At 38.5% G+C, this 26,158-nt stretch overlaps 2 protein-coding genes across 2 annotated transcripts; both read right to left on the reverse strand.

The window, feature by feature from the left end:
• Window positions 1–22,102: 22,102 nt before the first annotated feature.
• On the reverse strand, window positions 22,103–22,522 carry LOC147515280 (uncharacterized). The gene has a single exon (XM_086592855.1). It carries the CDS (start codon window positions 22,520–22,522, stop codon window positions 22,103–22,105), a length of 420 nt encoding a protein of 139 aa, XP_086448981.1.
• A 3,183-nt stretch (window positions 22,523–25,705) lies between these two features.
• LOC147515281 (uncharacterized) lies at window positions 25,706–26,158 on the reverse strand. Its single transcript, XM_086592856.1, has one exon. The coding sequence runs from the start codon at window positions 26,156–26,158 to the stop codon at window positions 25,706–25,708; it is 453 nt and encodes a 150-aa protein (XP_086448982.1).

Raw genomic sequence — 26,158 nt, forward strand, 5'->3', positions numbered from 1 at the left:
CTAGACACCATCTCGATGCCACATTACAGATTCCGGTTCATCTTTGTAGAACCTTTGATGAACGCGACTGTTGTAGAAGGGAACTACAATGCGAGCTCGCATTGTGTTCGCCAGTCGTCTCTCCGAACCAACCAGCTAGCTGTAGCTCAGTGGATTGGTAGAAATGTTATAGGGAAGGAGACAGTCAGCGATATCGGTCTGAACTGCCTTCATGTTCTATGGATACTCCAGGAGCAGAAGTATGAGTTCTGTATTTTGGAGTTTTTGCGTAACATGATTATGGGAGTTGGAAAGAGTATTGCACCTCTCCCTGTTTTGATAACAAAGATCATGATAACCTTGAGAGCGACTCCGAGGTATGATAGGATTTGCCTGAAGAAGCACCGAAATCATCATATTTATACAGAGTGTATCCAGAGAGTTTGGAGGTTGCCTGAAGAGAGGGTAGTCGAGGAGACTAACTCGGAGGATGAGGATGACACGGCATGTTTTGATGTCGATGCCTTGGAGAAGTGTAGGTCGGATGCAGAACGCATGGCTGTGATTCACCGTGGCATGTGTTCTCTCAATACTATTTGTGAAGACCTCCGAACTCGGCAGGCTACCATGCATCATAACTTCGAGACTCGTGCCCGGCGCGAGGATGGAAGCTCAGCGCAAGTTCCGAGACGACATGCTTGCACACTTCCCACCCCTGGGTCTTATTCGAGGAGCGACCGTGAGGCACGCGTCGTCGCCGCCAAGACGGATGGCTCGCCCATCGAAGCCAAAAGGGCCATCTCGCTTCTCGGCGCATTCCACTACTAGCGGCGAAAGTGGTTTAGGGATCTAATGAGTTGATTTGCTTTATTGTATTTGTTTTTATTTAGTACGGATGTAAAAAGATTAGTCTAGTAATTAAATTTGAATTTGGTTGTCGTATGTTATTTGAATTCAATTTTAGTATAAGTTGGTTAATTTCGAATTATCCGTTGTTTTTATCATTAATCCCACCTTCCTGAATTGTTTGGGGGTGGTATTATTTAGCTTAGCATAATTCGTTATATGATCATCTATTTTAAGAAGTTGTTTTGGAGTGAGGGTTGAGAATATTGCCGATATGGGCATCGCTATAAATAGATATTATGTTAGGATGAAATCTCGATGAATTAGGCAGTATCTAACCTAAATTCAACCTAAAAGATATTAGGTTTGTTTTGGAATAGAGAATATGGGTTGTTTCCGTTTTCCGTTTTGGAAATTTTATTATTTCTGGCAATTGCCTTAAAACTTTTTGGTAACTTCCCGATTCGTTTTAGCAACTTAAATCCTATAAAAACTGCATTCATTCTACACTCACAACCCCAACTATATCTCACATTCATCTTTCACGTTTCATTCCCACTTTACCTTATTTTTCCTTCGCACTTCGGCCTAACAGCTCCCCGAAGCACCTCATCTCAAAGATCTTTGTCAAAGAAATTCTACCTCGAAGACTGCGCCCTCTCCATCAAAACTGGCGCCACTGCGCCCAAAACACTGGAATTCCAGTTTTCATCCGGAGCGCACCCCACGCCCATCCCAGGCTAAAAGTGAGTGCACCATGTGCCCAAGTGCCTGGAATTCGAAATTCAACAGAGCGCACCCGCGCCTATCCCAGGCATACCTTGAGCGCACCTGTGCCCTGACCCCTGTGGGCACCAAAAATTTCCAATTTTCCGAGGGTTGTTCTAGGATAGTTGCAGCTGTTCTAGAGAGTAGTTTTGTGATGACTTCTCTTATAGTACTACCGAAGCAGTCTTTCGAACACTTGTTGGGGAGTGAGTCTTATGGACATTGGTTCCGCGAGAGGATCATGTAGTTCGGATGGAGGCATCTTCTGGTAAGTGAAGACGACTCGTATTCACCTAAGCTTACTGAATTTTTCTACAATAATGTTAAGTTCTATTGTAACCAGGATGGAGAACAAGAATTCTCTGTCGCGGTTGATGACACACCCCTAGAATTCAATAAGTATATGGTAGCATTAGTTTCGGGAATACCAATACCTGATCCTATTCACACGTGGGGATTTATGACCGATAATTCATACCTCTATGACTATACATATTTCCATGAGTATTATGGGGGAGGGGTATTTCGTATAATAGGCCAAGGGCGTTTCAACATAGCCCTTGGTAGCCTGTCCCTAAATGTAGGCACCACCATGTTATTCATCCTGATGAATATTCTAGGAGAGTGGCAGTTAACTTCTAGAAATAGTACCGCTGGTGACGTTTTCCTTACTTTAGCTGAGAGACGTCACCGATATGACATTCCCCGAGTATTAGTGGCTAGTCTTAAGAGAGCCCAAAGCATGCGACATAAGTATCTTCTTATGCCTGTTTTGGTTTGCCGCATCATGCTCAGTTGTCTACCAGAATTATGTACCCAGTTCACGGATTGGAAAAGGGTTGAAGTCATGAGACCCACCAATTGGGTGGTTCGCTCATTTCGAGTAATGGCTTGGCCGGGATGGCAGGTGCAACCTCATTTGGTTGCTCCTTACACCCCCATCAGACATAGTAACACTAGACGAGAGTTAGCACAAGTTGGCGACACGCGGCGGGCTTGGCAAGTTATCATGGCATGGCAGGATGCGAAGGAACCTCATCTCTTTGAAGAGGGAAATAAGGAGGACAATGTTTAAACGGGAGTGCAGGTAAGTGTTAGTTTCAGTTAGTGTCTGCTTATGTCCCAAGCAAATTTGTTTCTCATTAACCCTATTACGGGTGGAACTCTTATAGAGTTGCATCAGTTTTCTTTTCTATATTAGTATGTTATAACCTTGTTTTGCAGATGTTCCAGAATTGCACGCGTTTCAATGGTATTTTCCTACCCTCTTTATTTAAAATACTTTGAGGACAAAGCATGCTTCTTGTTTGGGGGGGGCATAGAAACACGTGTAATTAAGACATCTGTTAGGATATAGATATGTATAATATGCACTTGTGTCTAGTTAAAAATTCAAAAATTTCAAAAAAAATAATAATAAAAAGTATGCTATACAGTTAGGAATATTGGTATTGTTTTCTTTCTCTATGCTCTCAATAATCTAGAAGTCTCACGCAGCTTTTGCATTAAAACAGTTTTTAGAAACTTAGGCTAATATGTAGGTAATAATCCTTGCATCTATCTATAAATATGTTACATGAGTATCTATGATTGTTGGCAGTAAGTTTCTGAAATCTAGGCTAGAGTACTTATTCTACAAATTCTGTGAGAATATAGCCTAAAGCCTTATATGAGTGAACATTTGAGAAATGACACAAGGGAGAAGTAAAATCCAAATAGAGAAATCACACGTCCACTTGCTTGATTACTATACCATATCCTAAGTGAGAATTTAGGCCCTTTTTGGATCGATATAGCCAGAAATTCAAACCTATGAATTATTTTCCGTTAGTTACCCCTCTGAGCCTTTCTTTAGCCTTTCATAAACCACAAATTCTTTACCCTGTTACAAAACAAAACAAAACAAAATAAAAATAAATAAATAAAAAATCAACCTACCCAATTCTTTGAATAAGTCTGAGAATAGAGATAAAGAATAGAAAAGAGAAGAACCATTGAAATCAAGAATTCGTTAGTCGCTTCAGAAGAGAAAAGTAAGTTTCCATCCAAATAAAAATAAAATAAAAGGAAATAAGGAGTTAGAACTCCAAAAATAGAATCAATGAGTCAAAAGCCAAAGAAAAAGAGAAAAAATATGGCGAAGGATGGAAACAAAGTGTAGAAGCAAAAGTAAAGAATAAGGTTTTCTCTAGTTACATAATATGAAGACTCTATTATTTCAGACTTGTTCTCTTTGAATATCCATTTCCCTCCTTCTTAAACCATCTCTTAATCCCCGCAACACCTAATAAAGGCCTCTAGCTCAATCAGGAATAGGTTAGTGTGATAGTAAGTGGCAGATGTGTTTGATCGACTCCGGCTTTCTTGTGTGTCATTGAGTTTGTAAGGTAAAGTGTGCCCACTGCACACTGGAGTAGCGAAACTTGAGCGGAAAAATCAGAGTGGTTTTTGTCTTGACATTTATGTGAGGACCTACTTAAGGACGTTATTCCGAGTTTTCAGAAACGGACCTGCTAGTTCATCTCATAGTATTACTTATTGTAAATATGTTTATTCGTAGATGATAGATTATTATCCATATATTAGCTTAGGTTTCGACTTGATTATTCTGTATTCATTGCTAGTAAGATGTATGAATAATTGAGACATAGATAAGGAAATAATAGTTATTTCTGAGTCGTTGTAGTATAGATATACCTTCACTGGAAAACTCTCACGAGACTATAACTCGTCCACTAGGGAATTTCTAGTGGTTTAAGGCCTTGTTGCATATGGTCAATGCAATTGCGCTCGGCGAAATGAGATTAGTTAGAACTCCATTTTTGGTCACTTATGCTAATTTCTCATATTTGCTTGAGGACAAGCAAAATGCTATTTGGGGGTGGTTTGATAAGAGCCCAAAACTATAGTTTTAACCCCTTAATAATACTACTTTTAGACCAATTATGCGAGTAATAAATAAGAGTTAATGCTAATTACGTGTTTTTACATATTTCTGACATGGAACTCAATTATGTGCAGAAATGTGCCACTTTTGTGATATAAAGGAGCAAAGGGTTGGTTACTAAGAAGTTCTGTGATAAAGGCCAAGATTCAAGGAGACAAGGCCTTTATGAAGCCCGGTTAAAAGTTGAAAAGTCAACACGGGAAAACTAAATGCACAAGTCGTGAGAACTTCGAAGACCATATCATTGGACTCAGGCCTCGGATTTGGGCCTACCTTACGTCAAAACGACTAGCTCGGAAAGAGATTTCCAATGATCCAATCCTTGACCCAATCAGAGGAGCAGAAGTGGATGAAAAGTCTACTGAAGTCAAAGACAGCTAAAACAGACTCTGTGGACTGAAGAAAGTGGGCTTTGGGCTCGATTTTTCGGCCCAAAACATGGCTCTTCAGCCCATGCACGAAATTGTGGATCTGGTCTCCTGCTTTATATAAAACAAGACTTAGCTCTTAAGAAAGATATAGTTAGATAGCTTAGAATAGAAAGTATCCATTAGAATAGCTTGTAGATCTAGTTTTTGAATTGGAATTAGTTAATTAATTAAGTTTCATTCATTGTTTTTAGATTAGTTATTTGAATGATTGTTCTTCATTGATTAGATAAATAAAATAGTAGTTCTTGATCATTTCAATTTTGTCATTTAAATTTGTAGATCTAATTTCAATTCTTGTTGTGATTCAATTCTTAGTTATTAATTAGATTTGAAGTATTGTTTAGTAAAAATTAGTAAAGTTCAAATCTTTATATTATGTCTAGTGTTAATTCAATGGGAAATGATAGTTTGATGAATCAAGGCTAAACCTCCATTAGAGGGGTTTGATGAAGCCTTGATGAAAACTTGATTGTGTAGTATAGAATCATTGTAAGAATCTATTCCACTCTAGAAGGTCGTTGATTCGCCACGAGAATGGGTGGACGACCTCACATGCTAGTTATGAATTAGTAGAAATGTCATGTATAATTAGGGATTAGAACGACCAATTCTTACCGTAAGAACGTAAGAATTGGTTTACAACAAATCTATGCTAGTTTATTAAGTTGGTAATCAAGGTGGAATCAAATTCCCTTTAATTCTTATTCTAGATTCAAACCTTAGCATTCTGTCATTTCGTTATTCGTAGCTTGTTATTTAAATTCACATTGTAGTATAAATTCCACCATTACTCTCATTAGACTTTGGATAGACTCGTCAATTGTAGAAAACTTGAATGCTAAAGAACTAGGAGTGGAACGAATCTTCTATTCCAACTCTACGTCAATAGATTCAAGAGTAGAAAACAAATATCTTTGATAAGTCAAGTATAAGCCACAATTTATAGTTTTACTTTTGTTTAGAGTTTCATCGCTTTATTCATTAGTAAAATTGATCTTTTTACGGGTTATCATTTAGGTTCGAATCTAGAGTCTTGACATATTTGAGAGAACGAAATTGTCACTTTAGAAGGTGGCTTAGGCTACTAGAGTCTGATCAGTGTCGATTTCCAGAATAAATTGACCAATAACTATCTTAGTTTTTTCTTAACCCCATCAGCTAGCAAGACGGAGTGAAGCTGATGATCAAAGAATCAATCTCTCTCAGATGGATGAGGGGGTGACTGGAAAACCCGTCATCTCTGGCATCTCAGTAAGGAAAGACCATCAGGCAGGTAACAGTCTATTTATTTTGCAAGCTTCACATATTATTATATTTTACATCTATAAATGTGAGAAAACAATAAGTATTAAGATTTTCAGTATGTAATTTCATTGCAGAATATCAGTTCAGTTTAAGGAACTAACAGAGACCAAAAGAAATTTACAGTGGTTTAAAAAATAGTATGAATTGAAGAGTAAAGAATGTCAAGAAGTTTGGAAATTCCTGCAGGAGTTGCAAAATAAGCTCATGTGCAAACCCATGCACGTCGAGTCTCTAGGTACGAAATGTCATATACTCCTGTATTATCGTAACTTTTGATGTGTGTTCAAGACTAAAATTGGAACCGTATCTCCACCTTTCTCAGCATATGCTATCGAAGGACAAGTGAAGGAGAAAGGCCGATGGTTTTTATCTCTAAGAGAACTGACTAAGAAATTTAAGGTACTGTATTCTACTAGTGTTAAATGCGTTCTTTCTTTCTTGAAATGAATTAAAAATATAGATTAATTATTCAATATTTTAAAACAAATGTTAAAAGTGGGACACAAGAACCTGTTGGAAGAAGCATTGGAATACAAGAAGGGCCTTGAAGACATGACCCAAGTGACTACTATGATTGAGTTCACAAGTGAAGTTTTAGAAAGTTACTTGTAGCCAGATTGTTTGTTTAGATTTAGTATGTGTTTTGTTTAAGTTTTTCTATCTTTATTGTAGTTAACCAAAATGAAGCGTTGGAAAAGGAGCACAAGGATCTTAAGCTCAAATTCATTGAAGGGTCCAAAGAAAGAAAAAAACTATACAATAAAGTTCTTGAGCTTAAAGGTTAGTTAATTCTGCCTTTAGGAAATGACACATTATAAAAGAGAGCGGGTGATTTCTAATAGACACAAATTTAGGCAGATGGTGCAATGACAATGTTGCTTATTTATTTTTTACTTTTTTTTTGTAGGGAATATAAGAGTCTTTTGCAGATGCAGGCCTTTAAATTCAGAAGAAATTGTTATAGGAGCTTCAATGGTAATTGACTTCAAATCAGCAAAGGATGGTGAGCTTATGGTGACAATTAATGGAGCATCCAAGAAGGTCTATAAATTTGACTTAGTGTTTATCCCACAAGCAGACCAGGGTAATGAGAAAAGCACAGCTATATTAGTAGATCACTTCAATGCCCTTATCAAGCTTGCCCTTTCCGAAGATGTCGGCGATCGAGGTACTCTCCTTTCTTTAATAATTCACTTTTGCTTCACTTTTTTTTTATACTTCATTGTTGTACCATATTATATATATGTCCTTTCCTTAAATGTTGATAAAAACTGTTCAAATCAAAAAATTGTTGGCTTTTTATTGGATTATGATACGTCATCTTTAGTGCCATTAATTTATGTGTTATATTTATTAGGTTGCTTCTAGGGGGTGCCACTTGTTTGGCCACCATTCTAATCGATATGAAAGTAGAAGCACATTTCTTCCCCAAGGAGGACGACATCATTGCCGGAATTTCTCTTGCAAAGATGATATTTAACGAGGTCGATCCTTCATTGAAGGTATGTAGGGAGTCGTTTCTGCAATTCCTATCTCTATTATATTTATTTTAAATGCACAAAAGCGTCTATTTATTAACAACGTTTTTCACTCTTAGGTCGAGTGGTTTAAGAAAGATGGAGATTCTATAAGTAAAGGGACACAGTTTGGCAAAGTTTCTGGTAAGGTCACTCCTACAACATTTTTATACTTGTTCAACCCTTCCTTTTTTTACCCTTCTTCTTTTGTTTATATTCTCTCTTATTGTGTGGTTCTATTGCTTAGAAGTAACTTCTAAGCAATGTGAGGACCCTGCATCTATCCTACCAGAGCTTCATTAGGGTGAGATAGCTTCCAGTGACACACATAGTAATGATGTCCTTGAGCAATCAAATAATTCTGTTCAGGTACGGGCCTCCACTAAAGATGCACCTCAAGTTTAGTCCTCGGTTGCCAAGCATTCCGCTCCAGAGAGTGGAGATGTTCTTATTGACATCAATGACCGATTTCCTCGGGATTTTCGGTCAGATATATTTTGAAAGGAAAGATTGACTGAAGACTCCTCTAGCATAAGTCCATTGTACAGTGATAGAACTGGATTGAGCATGAACATGGAAAACCATGATCCTAAACATTGATCATTCTTTCAGAAGTTAGCACAGGATGAGTTTGTTAGAAATGATGTTTCTCTTATGGATCAAGACCATCTTGGATATTCGTCTCCACTTACTAAAGTTGACGAAGGGAGTCCTGGAGCCTATAATTTTTCACAACTGACGACCGACGTGAATAGGTCTTTGGATTCTCAAATTTTTTTTTTTAGTAGGAAATTTAGCATGAACCATCTGTAAGGAGGAAATTCAGTAGGACCCATCTGTCTCGATCAGTTCTTGAATATATAGAGAAAGGTTAAAAACATGTCTTATTATAGTTCGAAGAATAGTAGTTGATACAATATTTGAGTTTCTATAAATAAATGACTAATCACTAGTACTCTTTGAAAGTTAAGTTCATGTTCGACATTGTTCTTTCTTATCTTAATGAAATAAGTTCTTCAAAGAATTTACTTATGTTGGGTTACTTTTGTTAATATTTATGAATATGAAAGGTAATGTGGTGGTTTAGGATAGGTTTTTATTTGTTGGTTAATTGTCATGAGCAATACCAGCAAAAAATGACAAAGGGTGAGATAAAAGTTGTCCAACAATCTCCCTTTCCAAAAGAATTTATCACGGTTATTTTTTGATATTATCTCAATTTCAATAAAAAAAAACATTTCAGTTTTCTTCTATACTAATTGGTTTCAATCAACAATTCATCTCGGTTTTATTCTATATAATATCGGTTTCACTTAGAAAACCGAGATAATATATTTAGATAAGATGTCAGACTTCTGAGATAATTTAGTAGCTTATTATCTCGGTTTTATAAAACTCTATTATCTAAATGGATTTTACATCGATTTTTTTTCCTAGAAAACCGAGGTAAAAACTTTAACATCTCACCTTTTAGCTGAGATTATAAACCCTTTTTTTAGTAGTGTCACCTGTCATCTCATGAGCCAATCTCCTTCTCTCATGCAGTAGTGAAGTCAACATAAGATTATATTTGTCAAGAAATCGAACCAAAGGCATGTCCCTCAAATCCAAGATCCAACTGTTAAAGGACTCACTGAAATTGTTGCTCACATGCTCACATTTTGAGCTCAAGTCAAAGTAAGATCTTGCCCATGCCTTAACTACTGCAATCTTATCCAACCAAGCTTTAGCTTCCTTGTTTATCTTCCTTAACCACTTTCATGAACCTTTCATGCCCAGTCTTCTGGAATGCCTTCGATGTAGCCCTTGCGAAACTTTCCAAGTGTTCACCCTTAAATACCTTTTTGGAATTTTTATACACGTGTTTAAAACAAAGCCTATGATAGGAATAAGGAAATACTTCAGACACAAATTTGAGTAAGCCCTTTTGCGTATCTGAGATGTAGGTGAGTGATTTAGTATACTTGTCAAAGTGAGACTTCAATGTACAATTTGAGAAAAGAATATCATATGTTTCCTCATTCTCACCCCTTCAAATGTATATTGCTAGGGGAAACAAACCATTCATGGCATCTAAGGCCACAACACTTAAAACACATCCACCATATTTACCCTTCAGAAAAGCTCCATCAAGACCTATAATAGGTTTGCAACCATCCACCCAACCAGATAAAGAAGCTTCAAAAGCCACAAAAAACCCTGTAAACTCATGAGTATCTTTCTCCCTGTAACATCTAACAAGACTACCTAGATTTGAAGTCAAAATTTGTCTCATCAACTCAAGAGCCAACATGTAACCATCCTCATAGTTACCATGAATACTCTCTTGCATCTTATTTTTTGCTCCCCATATAGTAAAATAACTACTTTTAACTCCATAGTTCCTCATTATCCAAGCAGTGATGTCTCTAGGCTTGAAGTGTGGATGATCTCTAAGAGTTTCTTCCATTATATGTGCAACCCATGGAGATTTTGCTTGCTTCACCTTATCATTTTTGTCAGCTTCACAAGTATGCTCACTTTTGAAATGCCTCAACCTCATAGTGTGTTGGTCTACACTACTTGCAAATATGTTCCAAGAGCACCCCTTAATCACACACTTCAATCTAAGTCTGCCTTTCTCGTTCTTAACTTGCTTATAGCTAAATTTGTTTGCAACTGCCAATGACTTGAAGTATGTTCTAGCTGCTTTAAAAGTGGGCCACTCCATGCCTACATACATAGGCTGCACTTTTGGAACCTGTTCAATATGAACCTTTTCATGTTCTTCATCTGCATATATATTAGAAGTATTAGTGACAAACTCTAAATGTTCATTTTCCTTTTCATATTCTTGTTCATCTATCAACCCTTCCACACCTTCATCCTCACTTTCACTATCTGGTTCAAAGTCACTTTCTTCATAAGAATGTTGACTCACATACCCTTTATCCTCAACTACAGATGGACCAAACAAGTTAAAATCAGTTCCCAAATCCACATCATCTTCTATATCCACATCCACATCCACATCATCATCTTCAAGAAAAATATCTTCGGCAAGAATATCATCACTAAGAATATCTTCAACATCACTCTCGATGTTTATTGTTACTTCTTCTTCATCATAACCACCAAGCCCTAGCTTTCTATACACAGGATCTTTCAGTTTCCAATCACTTGAAATTTTCAGACTCCTCACAAACATCTCTTTCACCAACATTACTATTTTCTGCCAACTGAGAGGGGAGTGGTGAAGTAACATGTGTTAAATTAGGGGTGGTGTGAGTTGATGGATTTAATCTTGGTGATTTTCTAGGTGCAGTGTAAGGTGAGTGCTAAGTGAAATAGGGGTAGTTTGAATTGATGGATTCAATCTTTGAGATTGTCTAGGTGTTAATTGCTTGTTAGTTGAAATAGGAGTGGTGTGAATTGATGGAGACGTGGGAATTACAAGCAAAGAGATAAATATATGATATTTACCATCCCTCTCTATCTTAATGGTATCCCACATTTTCAGAACATTAACATCATTGCAAATTGTACACAAATACCCTACAGGAATGTACTTGACAACAGAAATGCCAACATCTGCCCCTAAAACCTCATGAAAATATGCAATAAGGTCCATATAAAACAACTTATCCCCATCTAATTCAGTATGAAACTGGTAACCCCCTCTGTAGTCTGCATATTTCACTTTACCAGGTATTATTTTCCCCCAAAATCCATCATAGTGTATCACATACACTCTCTCACCTCTTAAAGGGTTCGCCATGACACTGGAAATTACATATATATATATATATATATAACAACATAAATATTAGACATTAAATAATGGTGTGACATGACCAAATTAATTCATGGTCAGGTAAGACAACAACATAGAATACACATTTGAAGTTAAATTAAGGACTATGGCCAATATGATATAAGCCAAAAATTATATTCATATTAATTAACACAAAAAACAGCAAGGAACATGTACTAAATATATACATAGGGCATAGACATAGCACATGCACTAAATCAATTTTTTATAAAACATGAGAGTATAAGACAAGACATTCATTTGCCAAGCTTCTAGTGTGCATTGGTAGTATATATTTACAAAGTAGTTCTTATAAACAAACAAAATGATTACATCAAACAAACGAGAGACCATTACAGAAAATGACTACATCAATCAAATAAGGTTCATAATGTAAAATTGTTGGAAGCTATTTAAAATTTAGCAAGTAAAATTTAATAAAAAAAATAAAAATGAGAGTTTTTAGAGAATCGAACTCCATTACAATAGCAAATTAGAAGCACTCCATTAAAGCAATATTTTTTTAGTTGAACAAACTTACCTCACATCGATTCTTCACAATATCGCACTTTTGCCACGCTACCACCAAGTCCACACGAACAACCAAACAAACCCAGGAAGAAGAGCCTAACGATCCCTCTCAACCTTAACTCTCAAATAAACAACAAACTTAAATAATCAACCCTTAAATCTTAAGTGGGGGCAACCCTAACTATCAATCGCTCAAAAGAGAGCAAAACCAAATGAGGACGAAAGATAGATCAGTTCTTTGCCTTTCTCAAGTGATCTAAAAATCCTAGCCATTGATTTAATTATCAACTTTAGATTAAAACACGTGTCTCTAGATAAGAAAGTCGTTGTTGGATTAACAACACGTGTCCATCAAATCACAATTTTTGTAAACCCACGTGAGATACGCGTGAAGGGCATATTGGCTAATATGAAAAAATATGAGCCGAAACAGTTCCAGTTCGGGTTTGTTTGGAGAAAAGGGGTCAAACCCTAATAAATGAAAAAAAAAAAAAAGCCAAAACCTAATTGTGGCTAAATATTAGGGGGCAAAACCTAAAAACCCCTTAAAAGAAATACTAGTCATCAATCTTCGACTTCCAAGGTAATTTTTATCAATCGACTATAGTTATACTTTAGAATATTGGAATCACCCTACTTCCTACACGATCTAATTCAGATTAGGTAGTCATATATGTCATTATTATCATTGTACATAAAAGTTGTTTAAATACATAATCTCATAAAAATGAAATTATTATGAAAATATGTGTAGTTGGTATGATAAATTCAATAGTAAACAAAATGGTGTGGAGTAGAATCCAAGAAACATGCACGACATGGTGGACTAGACCATCCTTTACTAATTAGTGATCCGTTATAGGAAATATTCGTAACACTCACAACACAAATTCCATTTAACAACGTAACCCTTTCCAGTTGATAATTTAAATTTGATTTGCACATGAGCAACGTGGTGTGATGAATAGACCTTAGTTATATTGTTCTTGGTTTGTATCAGAATTAAGTCCTTTGTAAATGAACATGAGAAATTGTGCACTACAGACTTTCAATCGCAGTTTACTTTGATTATGGTGTTTGCTCAATCACTTTTTGGAGCAGACTCTAATTGTTTTTGCAAGGCATTGATTTCCTTTAAAATCATTGTCTTCTTTTTCTTTTTTCTTTTTTTTGCTTTGCGTTTTAATTGAAAATTTATTGGTTTTGAATTTGGTTGAATGAAAGCGTTGTTGGTTTCTGTAGTGGTTAGACTTTTACTATATATATTTCTTTTGAATGAAATTGATTGTATGTGACCTTTATTTTCCAAAATTAAGCTAGGGTTAGGCAGACCCCACTTGTATTGATTCAATTGATTCGTACATAAGTTTGTCCACTTGCATCATCATTTACAATATATTGTAATCTATGATCTAATGGAGGGACAAACTGTACAACAAAATTAGATGCGTCATGAATAGAAGCTAGATAGTCCACAGCTCGGTTCACTTCTTTATAGGCATGAGAGAAGGATATAAAAGTGAACTTAGATCTTTTCATATCAATAGCTTTAATCATGTCAAAGCATAACCAAGGAGGTTTCTCCACCTTGTTGATTGCGTTCACAACTCTCAATGAGTCAGACTCAACCTCCACTTCCTTGTAGCCTTGAAATTGATTGTATGTGACCTTTATTATATGCCAAAAACTAAACTATGATATTTGTTACTCCTTCACTATTTTACTCTCTTCACTTTTTTGTTTTATTATTTTTACTGCATTTATTTTATTTAATTGTTTTTGTGGTTCAATTTCGCATGTTGCAAACGAGCAACATAATGTTAAATCCCATGCTACACGATGTTCAATCCAATGCTTAAAAAAGACGAAAAAGTGTATGTCAAAAACGAATGCCTCATTATGTTTAAGAAAGATAAAAAGTCTTTGGGATGGAAATCGCTATTGAAGGTACTGCATCAAACCATTGTCAACAACCAATATGGAAGACTTCTCATCTTATTGTAATGAATTGAAGGTATTTATTTGTCCTGAATTATTCATGTTTATATGTCATCTTTTCTATTTGAGTTCTTTGTTTTTGTTATTTGGTTAATAAATTAAAGGGTGTAATACACTTGCTACAACTAAATCAATAAATGATAAAGAAAAACGAATTACTAAATACTGACTACTTTGATACTTCTATGCATATGACGACGTACTTTTATTAACAATCAATGATGGATAGACAGCTTTGTAAGATGCAAATTAAATCGCATCTTTAATCTTTATCACATGTGTTGAACTTTGGTTTTTGTCTAATTTAGAGGGTTCTCAATATAGAGTATCCTTAGCTTTTGTGATCTTCTAAAATAAATTTAGATGACTCCTTGCACCTTCTCTGCTATGTCTAAAGTCTAAAAACATATAGACAGTGTTTATACATTGTTTGTACATCAAATCGGAAATAGTAAGTTATATCATAGCTTAGAAACAAATAATGTTGTCTCTTTTTCCTATACATTTGTGCCTTATGGAATGTCTGATCATTACTTTTGAACAAAATGAGTTATAATTTTCATCTTAAAATGCATTTTGAGATATTGAACGAGTCTTTTTTTCAAAATTTCTATAGATAGATGCTATACAAGAACCGTCAATTTTAATCTTATGCTTTATAAACTCTTTGAAGTTTTGGATGAATATCTTTCTTCTTTTGTAATAAAGTTTGCCTTCTTATTATTTGCCTACATACTGTGTCTACATACTGTGTCCTTCGATTGATTCAATTTCATTCTTATGACATTCTATTTGACTATATTGTGGGAAACCATATTACTAAATAATAATCTGAATCCCTAATATAGCATAATATTATACATATTTATAACTAATGTTAGCCATTTTTATATGCCATTGATTTGTATTTTTAGAGTTACATTACAACCTAACTATTTAATGTGTTGTAAATTTGTAATGAGTACTACCCTCTACCTCATGTTAATGTTTTTTTGTGATTTCCAATGATTTTTCTTTTATTATGGAATTTCATAGTGAACTTTTAAGAGGTTAAGAACTTAAAAAATAATAGGTTACTTGAGTAGAGTCTTCGATCTGTGCTTGGAAGTGAACACCAAATCCATCCGACCAATTATTGAATATTTTGAAGGTATGATGCTTTGTCTGCCAACTAAATACTACATATATATTTGAAGGGAGTGAGGCATCTATATATGTTCACTGAGGTTCCTAACAAGTATTTCTTGCTTATCTCTGAAAGACTAAAAACAAATCAATGGTAGAATTTTTTTTTTCCCCCGAAAATAAGCTATGGTTAGGCAAACCCCCACCTGTATTACCAAAAAAAACTATAATCTAACATACAACTTCCCAGAAGCGTCTTCATCCACTAGTACAGTCAACTAAGAATCTAGTGGAGTTAAGAAATTACAAAAATTACATTTTGTCTCACAAAGGCCCGCCAGGTAGTCAGCTGCCCTATTACAAAAATCAATGGTAGAATTACTAGGCCACCAATAGTACAATTTATGAAAGATGAAAAACAAATGTACAATGGTAGAAAACAAATCCAGTTGAAGATTGCCACCAATATAGTAGAATTAGGCCTACCATTTTTTATTTTCTAAATAAAATGCGAAGATTATGGATCCTTTTTTATTTTTAATGAATATGTTGCAGTATGTGGTTACCATTTATTATTAAGTAGTATACCTTTATTATTATGATTGGCCAACTTGCTTATTTGACTGTGGATTGGTTTGCTCATGCATATTATAAACCATGACATTTCATATATGTTATTAAGAATATGATAGACGTGACTAAATAGTTCTTTCGAATCTCTTTCAGAAGAGAGAGTGAACTTCATATCACATGGCATGTGTTCCCCAGCTCAATACAGATATAATTTCAATCTGAGTTAAGATAGCGCATTCTGTTGGAGAGACTCTTGAAGCTAATGTGCAACTCTGGCGTTCTTCACCCATGGCCTTCTTCACTCAATATTTTGTCATTAGTTGTGTTACTTCGACACAACATTTGAGTCTATAATGAGTTATTACTCATACGTGAAGTGTAACTCAAATGTATACAAACACTAAGGGTTTATTCTTGTTGAAGTTATATTACTGTACTCAGATGTATACAAAAATGATAATATCTATTCTTTCTTTCCATTTTTTACTATTGTTTAGGTCTTACTTATTAGTATTCAAAAGGGACTTATCCAAAATTTTCAGCACATATACCAGAAAGAGTAGTGGCATCTTTTACCAGAGCCGAAAATATTGGCCGATATATCGATATATCAGCGATATATTTCGGTTTTTGAGGTACACGATATGGAGATATTAAGATATTTCGGATAGATATATTGATATAATTTCAAACCGATATATATCGGGTTTTCTAATATATCGATATATATCGACCGACATATCTGATAGATTCGATATATATTGTTGATTTTGTTGACTTTGACCGATATTTGACCGTCTTTGACCGATTTTTTAATTAAAATCTTTGATATTTCCGATATATATTGACAATATTTCTGATATTTCGACTTTTCCAAAAAAAAGTTGACTAATCAACAAAAAGATATATATCAACCGATATATCAATATATCCAATATATTTCAGTTTTTGACCCCTCTGATATATCGACCGAAATGGAAATATTGGGCCTTGTATTTTACTACACTGATAATGCATATGCAACCCAATTTTGCAAGAGGTAACAAAAACAGAATTAGTTTCCCAAAAAAACACCAAAAACAGAGTACATTTTGATCTTAATGCACTCCCATTTTAATCAAAATGTACTGCCTATCAGATGCACCGCACGTCCGTTTACTAGTATAATCTAATAGGATCCTCCTGAAGCAAATCTCTAAGACAGATTTGCTACTGATCGAAGAGGACAATGTAACGTTCGATCTGCTCTCTCCTGTCAGAATGAAAGCTTCGCAATATGATATGCATGCTGGGAGCAAAATGTCCCCTGGAACAACTGACATTTTTTTTGGCCTATAATAAAACAGATCATCGCAATGCAATCACTTCTATCTTCAGAGAAGCCTTCATTCGTATGGAAGTCACTCCTAGCCTTCTTACAGTAGTTCATTAGAGCGGAAACTCGATCAAAGTGTCTTATTACAGACCAATCTGTATGAGTCATTTCCTAATTAAAATCTTCTCAAAAATACCATGTCAGATTTAAAAGCATTTTTGTAAGAATAGGTTTTGAAAGAACAGGGATCAAAGCGATGTATGTGCAGGCTAGAATATGCCACCTCCAAAGTAGTTAACCCAGAAGAGATTTGGAGAGTATTGATCTGAAATCGGTATGTCACACCAACAATACCTTGAGTTGGGACTATCTCATTCACTAAGAGTGGGAAGCTTTCCATAATGATTGATAAAGGACTTTGTGGCATATCAATTGGAAGAGGCTTGCACCAAGATATTATTTTGCACCTCTATTATTTGCTCTTGTTGAGACAGTTGAGCATTACCAATCAAGCCATTTGCTTGACCAAAGTTAAGGATTCCTTAGCCTAACACATCTGCTCTTGGCAGATGATAATCTACATTTACATAAACTGAGAATGGAGAGCAGTGAAATCTTATGCAATACTGTCAGACATATATCACTATGCTTCAGGCCCAACAATGAGCAAACTAGAAGTAAAGCTTTCATGGGATGTGCTAAATTATGCTAGGAGATACATATAGTGGTGTATACTCAGTTATTACAACCTATAAACTCACTTGTATTCTTTGTCCCTCTCTCTCTCTCTTTTCTCCTCTTTTTCTTTTCTCCTTCTTCTCTTTTTTTTCTTCTTTTCTTCTTTTCTCCTTCTTCTCCTTCTTCTCTTTTTTATCCTCTTTTCTTTTCTCTTTCTTCTCTTTTTTATCTTCTTTTTCTTTTCTAACTTCTCCTCTCTTCTGGTCCGTCTATCTCTTTCCATCCATTGTCCTCCCTTCTCACCACGTATCGCGGCAGTTATCTTGCAGTTATGATTCCGTTCTCTCTCTCTCCAAGTCTCGCAGCAGTTCCCCAGTAGTTTGGATACCGCGGATATGATCCCATGCACCCTGTTCCCCCATACTATACCGCATCTGGTCCAATTGTCACCACTAACCTCCTAGGTCATGAATACGACCCATACAGATGCCCTCTCTCGGTCTTATTGATGGTCCGCGAACAACTATGGGGCCGAGAACTAACATTTCTCATCTCATACACCTTTCGTGGTGTACCTCTCTTCTTTGACACTTCCACTCTATCCCCATATCTTTTCTTTCCCAGCACGTGCTTCCTCTTTATTGCCACGTGGAAATACGGCGCACGCGCATCATACTCTGCCTCTTCGAAAACCGAGATTCCACGTGTCACACTTTTCTTGGTTCTTTTGTTGGTTAATCCCTTTTTGCCCCTGCCCCTTCAAATCCTACTCAAACCTCTCTCTTCTCTCAAAACCCCAAAACCTCAAACCCTTTTCAACTTCCTTCTTTTCAACCCTCTCCCACTTCTTCCCACTGTTCTTCCCTCCGGTAGATCTCTCCAGTGTTGTTCGTGTTCTACACCTTTCGTTATCCTGGCTCCCTCTTATTGCAGGTTTGTCTTCCCCCTTCTTATTTGTTTTCCTTTCCTCTCGTTATTTGTTTTAATTGCTTTTAGGGTGCTGCTTCATCGCTTTCTTCTTTTCTAGAATTGCAATACCTCTCTTTGTGTGAAACTCCCCTCTTAGCACTGGTTTCATCATGTCTGGATCGGAATCGGAGGCTACCTCCGCCACCAAATCCAACAGATCTGAATCCTCTACCCCCAGATCTAGCCATCCCTCTGCGAAACGATCTGAATCCCCAGCTTCTGATTCCACTGATCCAATCGCTGTTCCCTCTACTTCTGGGAGGAAACCTTCTCTGCCTCCCCTGCCATCCTACTACCGCAGACCTAACTTGGATGTCGTTAAAGCCGCTTATGGCATACCTAGTGACGTTATTCTAGAACACGTGTCTGGCATCACCCACTTTCCTCACTTGGTAACACCGCGCCCCGGTTATCTCGTCACTACTGTAGGACAGATAGCGGCTGGTTTGCGTTTTCCCTTAACTCTTCTTGACGTCGAGGTCTGTAACCATTTCAACATTCCGCCGTGTCAAGGCATAGGTAACTTCTGGCGTGTTATGTATGCCGCCAACTATTACAATGAGACCCACTCCCCCAAAATCCAACTCCACGATATCCTTGCTCACTTCTATATAAAGAAAAGCACTAAACTTGGGAGTTTGGGATACCAATCGTTCTGCACTCGTCCACAAAAAAAGTCTTTTATTCTTTACATCACCACTTCTGACAAGGTGTGGCACCACTATCCGTTGTATGTGTCTGGGAGTTTTTTATCTGCGGACCTCCCTTCGGAAGTTTCTCTGAGGCATCTCCATTTCCTTACAAGTGGTAAGTAAGCCATTTTGAGTCGCAGTATTTCTGTCCATTTTGTTTGTAATATGTCTTTATTCTTGGTGATATAGGTTGGAGACCCGATTCGTAATCACAGATATACAACGGCGTTTCTTCAGAAATTTTCCAATCCCTTCGCGAACTGGGGAGTGCACAGTGTGAAGTCCTCGGCATTGATCCGGAAAAAGCCAATCCTCTCTTACTTGACCCTTCTCTAAAAGACATTGGCAAATACCAAGGCCCCCTTTATCGCCTACCGCCCCCGAAAGAAAGAATGCCAAAACCTTTCCCACCTCAAAAAAGAAAACGTCCAACTCACAAGTCCTTCAAGTATACTACCAAAATTTCTCACTCACGAGCTGTTGCCCAACGTGCCGCTGCTGCTAAAGCTAAAACTACTACTACTGACCCCCTTCCTCCTTTGTACTCTCGTGTGGCCGAGTGGGAAGACGATTTTGCCCATACTTCCTCTCCCCCTTCTGCTACCGCTATGGATGTGAACAAATACAAGCTTTGGGACAGCGACTTTGATGGCGATGTGCCTGCTGAAATTTCAGATAAGAGTCCTCCAATGAAAAAGGCCAAAACTACTTCTACTTCTCATCCCCCCACTAATACCCGCACTGATCCTTCGCGGTCTGCTGTCCCCTTGTGCCGCCACAGACAGGATCCACTTCCAGCTGGTCCCTTAACATCAGGCCCAGTTGAAGTTTGGCATCCCAAATTCAAGGCTAGGGATCGCGATGTTACCACTCGTGACTCAGCTTTGGAAAATCCAGTTGTTGCAGCATCTTTGTTTTTCAGTTCTCATCTCCCTCAGGATCAAGCCTATGGAGATTCTGGCACTGTCGCTTCCCACAGGGCCTCCATTTACACTAGCCTGGAAAGGTGCGTTATTAATGTTAGTTTCTCATTATCCGTTTTACTACCTTTGATATTCAATATGTCTCTGCAGCTGAGTCTGGATATTGGCTATGTGTTGCGTGGCCTAACCAGCACTGTGGAGAATCTGGAGGCTGCGAAGCAGGAGATTCATGGCCCTGATGGCTGGAAAGCAAAGTATGCTAAGCTGGAGAAGGAAAGGGACGATTCGCGAATCGTGGCACTCAATGCCCACAAGGAACTCTAGGTGGCCGAGGACAAGCACCGCGACTACGTAGCGGGGGTTAATTCAAAACTGGAAAGCCTCAAAGAGACGGAGAAACTTGCCACTCAAGCTGCTTTAGACAAGGCTTTGAAAGAAGCCGCAGAGCGATTTCGGAGTCTGGCTGCGAAGAAGATTGCTCATGAACTACAACAACAACTCGATCAGCTTACCACAGCTGGCCGTCTTCTTCCACCACGGCCTCCAGTTGCAGATACACCATCTTTTGTACCATTGACCGCGCATCGTGAGACTGCTGAGACTACTACCCCTGAAGTGACTACTTCCATTACTAGTGTTGACAACTCTCCAGTGGAATTGGACGAAGACAACAACACTGCTGTTGGCGAGGAGGCAAATCTCCCTTAGGAAGAAGTGAATACGGAACCTCAGCAATAACATATGCTGGCTTTCTTTCTTTGCAGCTTTTCTTTTGGACTTGTAATTTTTTGTTGAACAACTAGCTTTTGTATGGTTTGGACAAATACTTCATCGAGCCACTACATTTGCGTAGTAGGTGCCAAACAAATTTGCGTTATTTTCCATCATTTTAATTTACCGCCTGTCATAATTTTAGATTTCGCCATTCTTTCGATTCGTTATGGATTGAAGCCATTTAATCTATCAGAAACTTTAATTTGGATATCCTTTTCAAAATCTTCAAAGGGGCTATCTTGATTTTCACCCAAGTTATTTGCACTCATTGCCCCTGTAAACTTTAGTTAGCTGTGAAGCCAGCTAGGGTTACCCCCAAGTTGCTTTGGACCTACCAGCCGCGAAGGGATTAATTCCCTCGTTCTCTTTGGTTAGCTGTGAAGCTAGTCAGGGTTGCCCCCAAGTTTATTCGGATGTTTAGTCCGCAAAGGCTCCTCCCCTTCGCTATCTTTGATCAGCTGTGATGCCAGATGGGGGCATCTCAATTTACCCCCAGTTTGATTCGGACATTTAGTCCGCGAAGGGCTCCTCCCCCCCTGCTGTCTTTGATCAGCTGTGAAGCCAGATGGGGCAGCTCAATTTGCCCCCAGTTTGATTCGGACGCTAGTCCACGAAAGGCTCCCCCTGTCTTTGATCAGCTGTGAAGCTAGATGGGGGCAGCTCAATTTGCCCCCAGTTTGATTCGGACTCTAGTCCCATAAAGGGCTCCATTTGTCTTTGATCAGCTGTGAAGCCAGATGGGGGCAGCTCAATTTGCCCCCAGTTCGGATGTTTAGTCCACGAAGGGCTCCTCCCCCCCCCATCGCTGTCTTTGATCCACCAGTATTCATGTTATGATTGGAAGAAATACGTCTTTATTTCATTGACTTAGAATTAGAAACACAATACATTTTCTTATCACTCATATTCATAAGGGCTTTTCTTATCCCACTGGAAATTTAAACACTGCTTCTTTCATGGAATTTCTTCAACATTCTGATGTTCCATGGTTTCTCAATCGCTTCCCCTGCTGACGTCTGAATCTTGTATGTTCCTGAAGTTCCTTTCTCTGTCACGACATATGGTCCTTCCCAGTTTGGTCCCAGCTTGCCGTCATTCTCTTTTTCGGTGGCTGGGGTAACTTTTTGCAGTACCAAATCCCCAACCATGAATGTTCGCGGCTTTACTCGTCTATCGTACTGTCTTTGTAACTTCCGATGGTACTCCTCCAATCGCATGTGAGCTATATCCCTTTTTTCCTCGATGGCATTCAACTCAATGGCTAATATTTTCTCATTTAGCCCCATTTCCACAGCTCTGGTTCTTGTCATTTGCTCTATCATTTCCACAGGTATAACTGCCTCTACCCCATATGCCATAGCGAATGGTGATTCGTTTGTGGATGTTCGCGGTGTGGTACGGTAAGCCCATAAAATATGATTTAATTCCTCGGCCCAAGCTCCCTTCCTGTCCTCCAACTTTCTCTTTAGATTGTCCATGATGATTTTGTTTGATGATTTCGCTTGCCCATTTCCCTCTGGATTGTATGGTGCCGAGAACCCTTGTTTCACCTTGTAGGCTTGAAGGAATTTGCGCACCTTTCCCCCCCCCCCGTAAATTGTGTTCCATTATCTGCGATGATAGTGTATGGCAATCCGAATCTACATATGATGTTCTCCCAAAGAAACTTTTTCACATTCTCTTCTTTGACTTGCTGTAATGCTACTCCCTCCACCCACTTGGTAAAATAATCAGTAGCAGCCAGCATAAATCTTCTTTTGCCGCTGGCCATGGGCAATGGCCCAACTATATCCAATGCCCACATGGCGAATGGCCATGGACTAAACACATTGTGCAGCGGCTCGGCTGGAGAATGTATTAGTTGTGCAAATCTCTGGCATTTTTCACATGTTTTGGCATACTTTGTTGCATCTCTCTTCATGTGGGGCCAAAAAATACCCCTGAGATATCAATCTGTGAGTAGTTGTTCGGCCAGCGGAGTGACTTCCGCAATCACCCTCATGTATCTCGGCTAGGACTTCTTGCACCTGTTGAGGCCCTATACACCTTAACAATGGTCCGCTGAAACTTTTCCTGTACAGATCACCATCTAACAGAACGTATCTTTGACTTACTTGCTCCATCCTTCGTCTCTCCTATTTATTCTCTATCTCCACTCCCATCAGGAAAGTTTTTATAGGTGTCATCCAATCTGTTTCCTTCTCAACTGTAAGCCATACACCTTCCTCTTCTGATGTACTTGGTTTGTTCAATACCCTCACTTCAATCGACCGACCCTCTGTTCCTGGAAGCACCGCAGCCACATATGCTAAGGCGTCAGCGTGTCTATTTTCATCACGGCCTAAATGGGTGAACTAAATCTTTTTTAACTGGCCAGCTTTTCTTTGTAGGACCTCCAGATATCGCGCCACGAACCCCCCATTCATTTGACAAATAACCAAGTTAGAGTCTGAGTACACTGATAATTCGCTTACTCCCAGATCTTGTGCCAAATCCAAACCTGCTATTACTGCTTCATATTCATACTCATTATTAGAAGCTGCAAATCCTAGTTTCATTGACAATTCTAGCCTCGTGTTTTCCGGAGTCACCAGAACAACGCCAATTCCACTCCCCGTATCTGTAGCAGATCCATCCGCGAATACTCTCCATCCATTCCGCAAATCCCAAGGATCCAAGGGATCATGTTTAAGTTCCCCCTCCTGTTCCATGACCATTTCTTCTCCCCAAGTTGGATCCTTGGCTGGGAACTCTGCCATAAACTCCACCATGGCTTGCACCTTTTCTGTCGTTCTGATCTGATAATGGATTTCGTAACAACTAAGCATCACTGCCCATTTTAGCATTCTGCCTGACTTCTCTGCCATCAACGCTTGCTTGAGGGGCAGATTTGTTATCACAACCACTGAATGAGCCTCGAAATAAGGCTTCAACTTTAACGCAGAAAATATCAAAGCCAATGCATACTTCTCGATCCTACTGTATCGCGTCTCCACATCTAGTATAGTTTTACTCTGAAAGTACACTGGCTTCTCTACTTTTTCTACAACTCACACGAGGACTGAACTTATCGCATACTCTGAAACCCCCAAATACAGATACAATTTCTCTCCCTGTTCCGGTCGCGACAATAAAGGTGCTTGTCCTAAATAAACCTTCACCTCCTGAAAGGCTTCTTCACATTCAGCAGTCCATTAGAAATTTGGCATTTTCCTCAACAAACGATACAGCGGTCTGCATTTGTTCGATGATTTAGAAATAAATTTGTTCAATGCCGCTACTCGTCTTGCCAACCGCTGCACCTCTTTCACATTCTGAGGGGACAACATCTCTACCAATGATCTAATCTGCTCAAGATTCGCCTCTATTCTGCGGTAAGTAACTATGTAACCCAAGAACTTTCCAGAAGTTACCTCGAATGTACATTTCTCGGGATTGAGTTTCAGCTTATGCCTCCGCAGTATGTTAAAAGTTTCTTGGAGTCCCTTCAAATGTTCTTCTCCTGACATGCTTTTTTCCACCATATCATCAATATATATCTCCATACCCTTTCTAATCTTCTCTTCAAACATTTTTTCCCCTAAACGCTGAAATGTAGCCCCCGCATTCTTTAAACCAAACAGCACTCTTGTATAACAGTAAGTACTTCCTTCCACCACGAAGGTTGTCTTTTCCTGATCTGGGCCGAACATCGCAACTTGATTATATCCCATGGACGCATCCATGAAAGAGAACACCTTGAAACTAGCAGTTCTGTCTACTAACTCATCCACTCGTGGCATAGGATAACAGTCTTTTGGACACTCTTTATTAACATCTGTGAAGTCTACACACACTCTGACTTTCCCGTTCTTTTTTGGGACCGCGACCACATTGGATAGCCATTTCGTGCATTCCACATCCCTGATTATCCCTGCACCTTTCAGCCGTATAACCTCCTCACGAATCCCTTCCGCGTATTTGGGTCTTACGCTTCTCATCTTTTGTCTTACAGGCTTTGCGTCTTCCTTCATATGCAAGTGATGACAAGCAAACTCTGGGTCTATCCCTGTGATATCTTCAATTGCCCATGCAAATATATCCGAATTCTCTGTTAACAATTGTACTAACTTCATTTTCCATTCCTTTGGCAAGTCTGACCCAACCGATGTAAACTTCTCTTCCTCTCCTACTCCCAGGTTCACAACCTCCAGTTCATCCAAAGTTTTCGGTCCCAGAGGAGGTTCGTACCCTTCAGTTGAATCCGCCTCCTGTAATTGCTATGATGCTCCTTGCTCGGGTGTCAACTTCTCCCCTCCTGTTCTGCGGACCATATTTTTTACCGTCACCTGATGTTTGTTCTATGCAGCCACTTGATCCCCCCTTATTTCGTACATCCCCCCCCCCCTTTGTGGGGAAGTGAATCATCTGGTAATATATCGACGGAACGGCCTTCATTTCATGGATCTATCTTCTCCCCAGAATGGCATTATATTGGGACCCAGTATCCACCACCATAAACCTGGTGAATATCATCGTCGGACCTGCTGTTACTAGTAGTGTTATGTCATGCTACCGTTAAAGCCATACAAATTGGTCTGAGGAGCCTTTAACTGATCTTTATCGATGTTCATCTCTTCCATGGCCCCTTTAAATAACAGATCCACTGAACTTCTGCAGTCTATTAACACCCGCTTCACTAGATAATTACCCATCGCTATGGTAATTACCAAAGCATCCCTCATGCGGCGAAACCACTGATTCAAGTCTTTTGGGGTGAACATTATGTTCCCCTCACCCATCGCGGTTTCCACAACTAACCGTGGTGCACTCGCCACCTCATTTATCTGATGTAAACTCGTCGTCTTTCTTATCTTGTCTCGGTGTGCATTTCTTCCAAGTGTCTCTCCACTGTAAATGACATTTATAGTTCCTAAGATCCTGGCAAGAGCCTGCACTCTCTCAGCTTGACAAACCTCCGCGACAAATTCTCTGAGCATCCCCTTCTCAATCAT

This window comes from Coptis chinensis, chromosome 2 (genome assembly GCF_015680905.1).
Source record: "Coptis chinensis isolate HL-2020 chromosome 2, ASM1568090v1, whole genome shotgun sequence".
In the NCBI taxonomy this organism is placed as follows: Eukaryota; Viridiplantae; Streptophyta; class Magnoliopsida; order Ranunculales; family Ranunculaceae; genus Coptis; species Coptis chinensis.

Excerpts from the sequence above, each read along its gene's own strand:
- LOC147515281 (XM_086592856.1), bottom strand. The coding sequence starts at position 26,158 with ATGATTGAGAAGGGGATGCTCAGAGAATTTGTCGCGGAGGTTTGTCAA.
- LOC147515280 (XM_086592855.1), bottom strand. The coding sequence starts at position 22,522 with ATGGCATATGGGGTAGAGGCAGTTATACCTGTGGAAATGATAGAGCAA.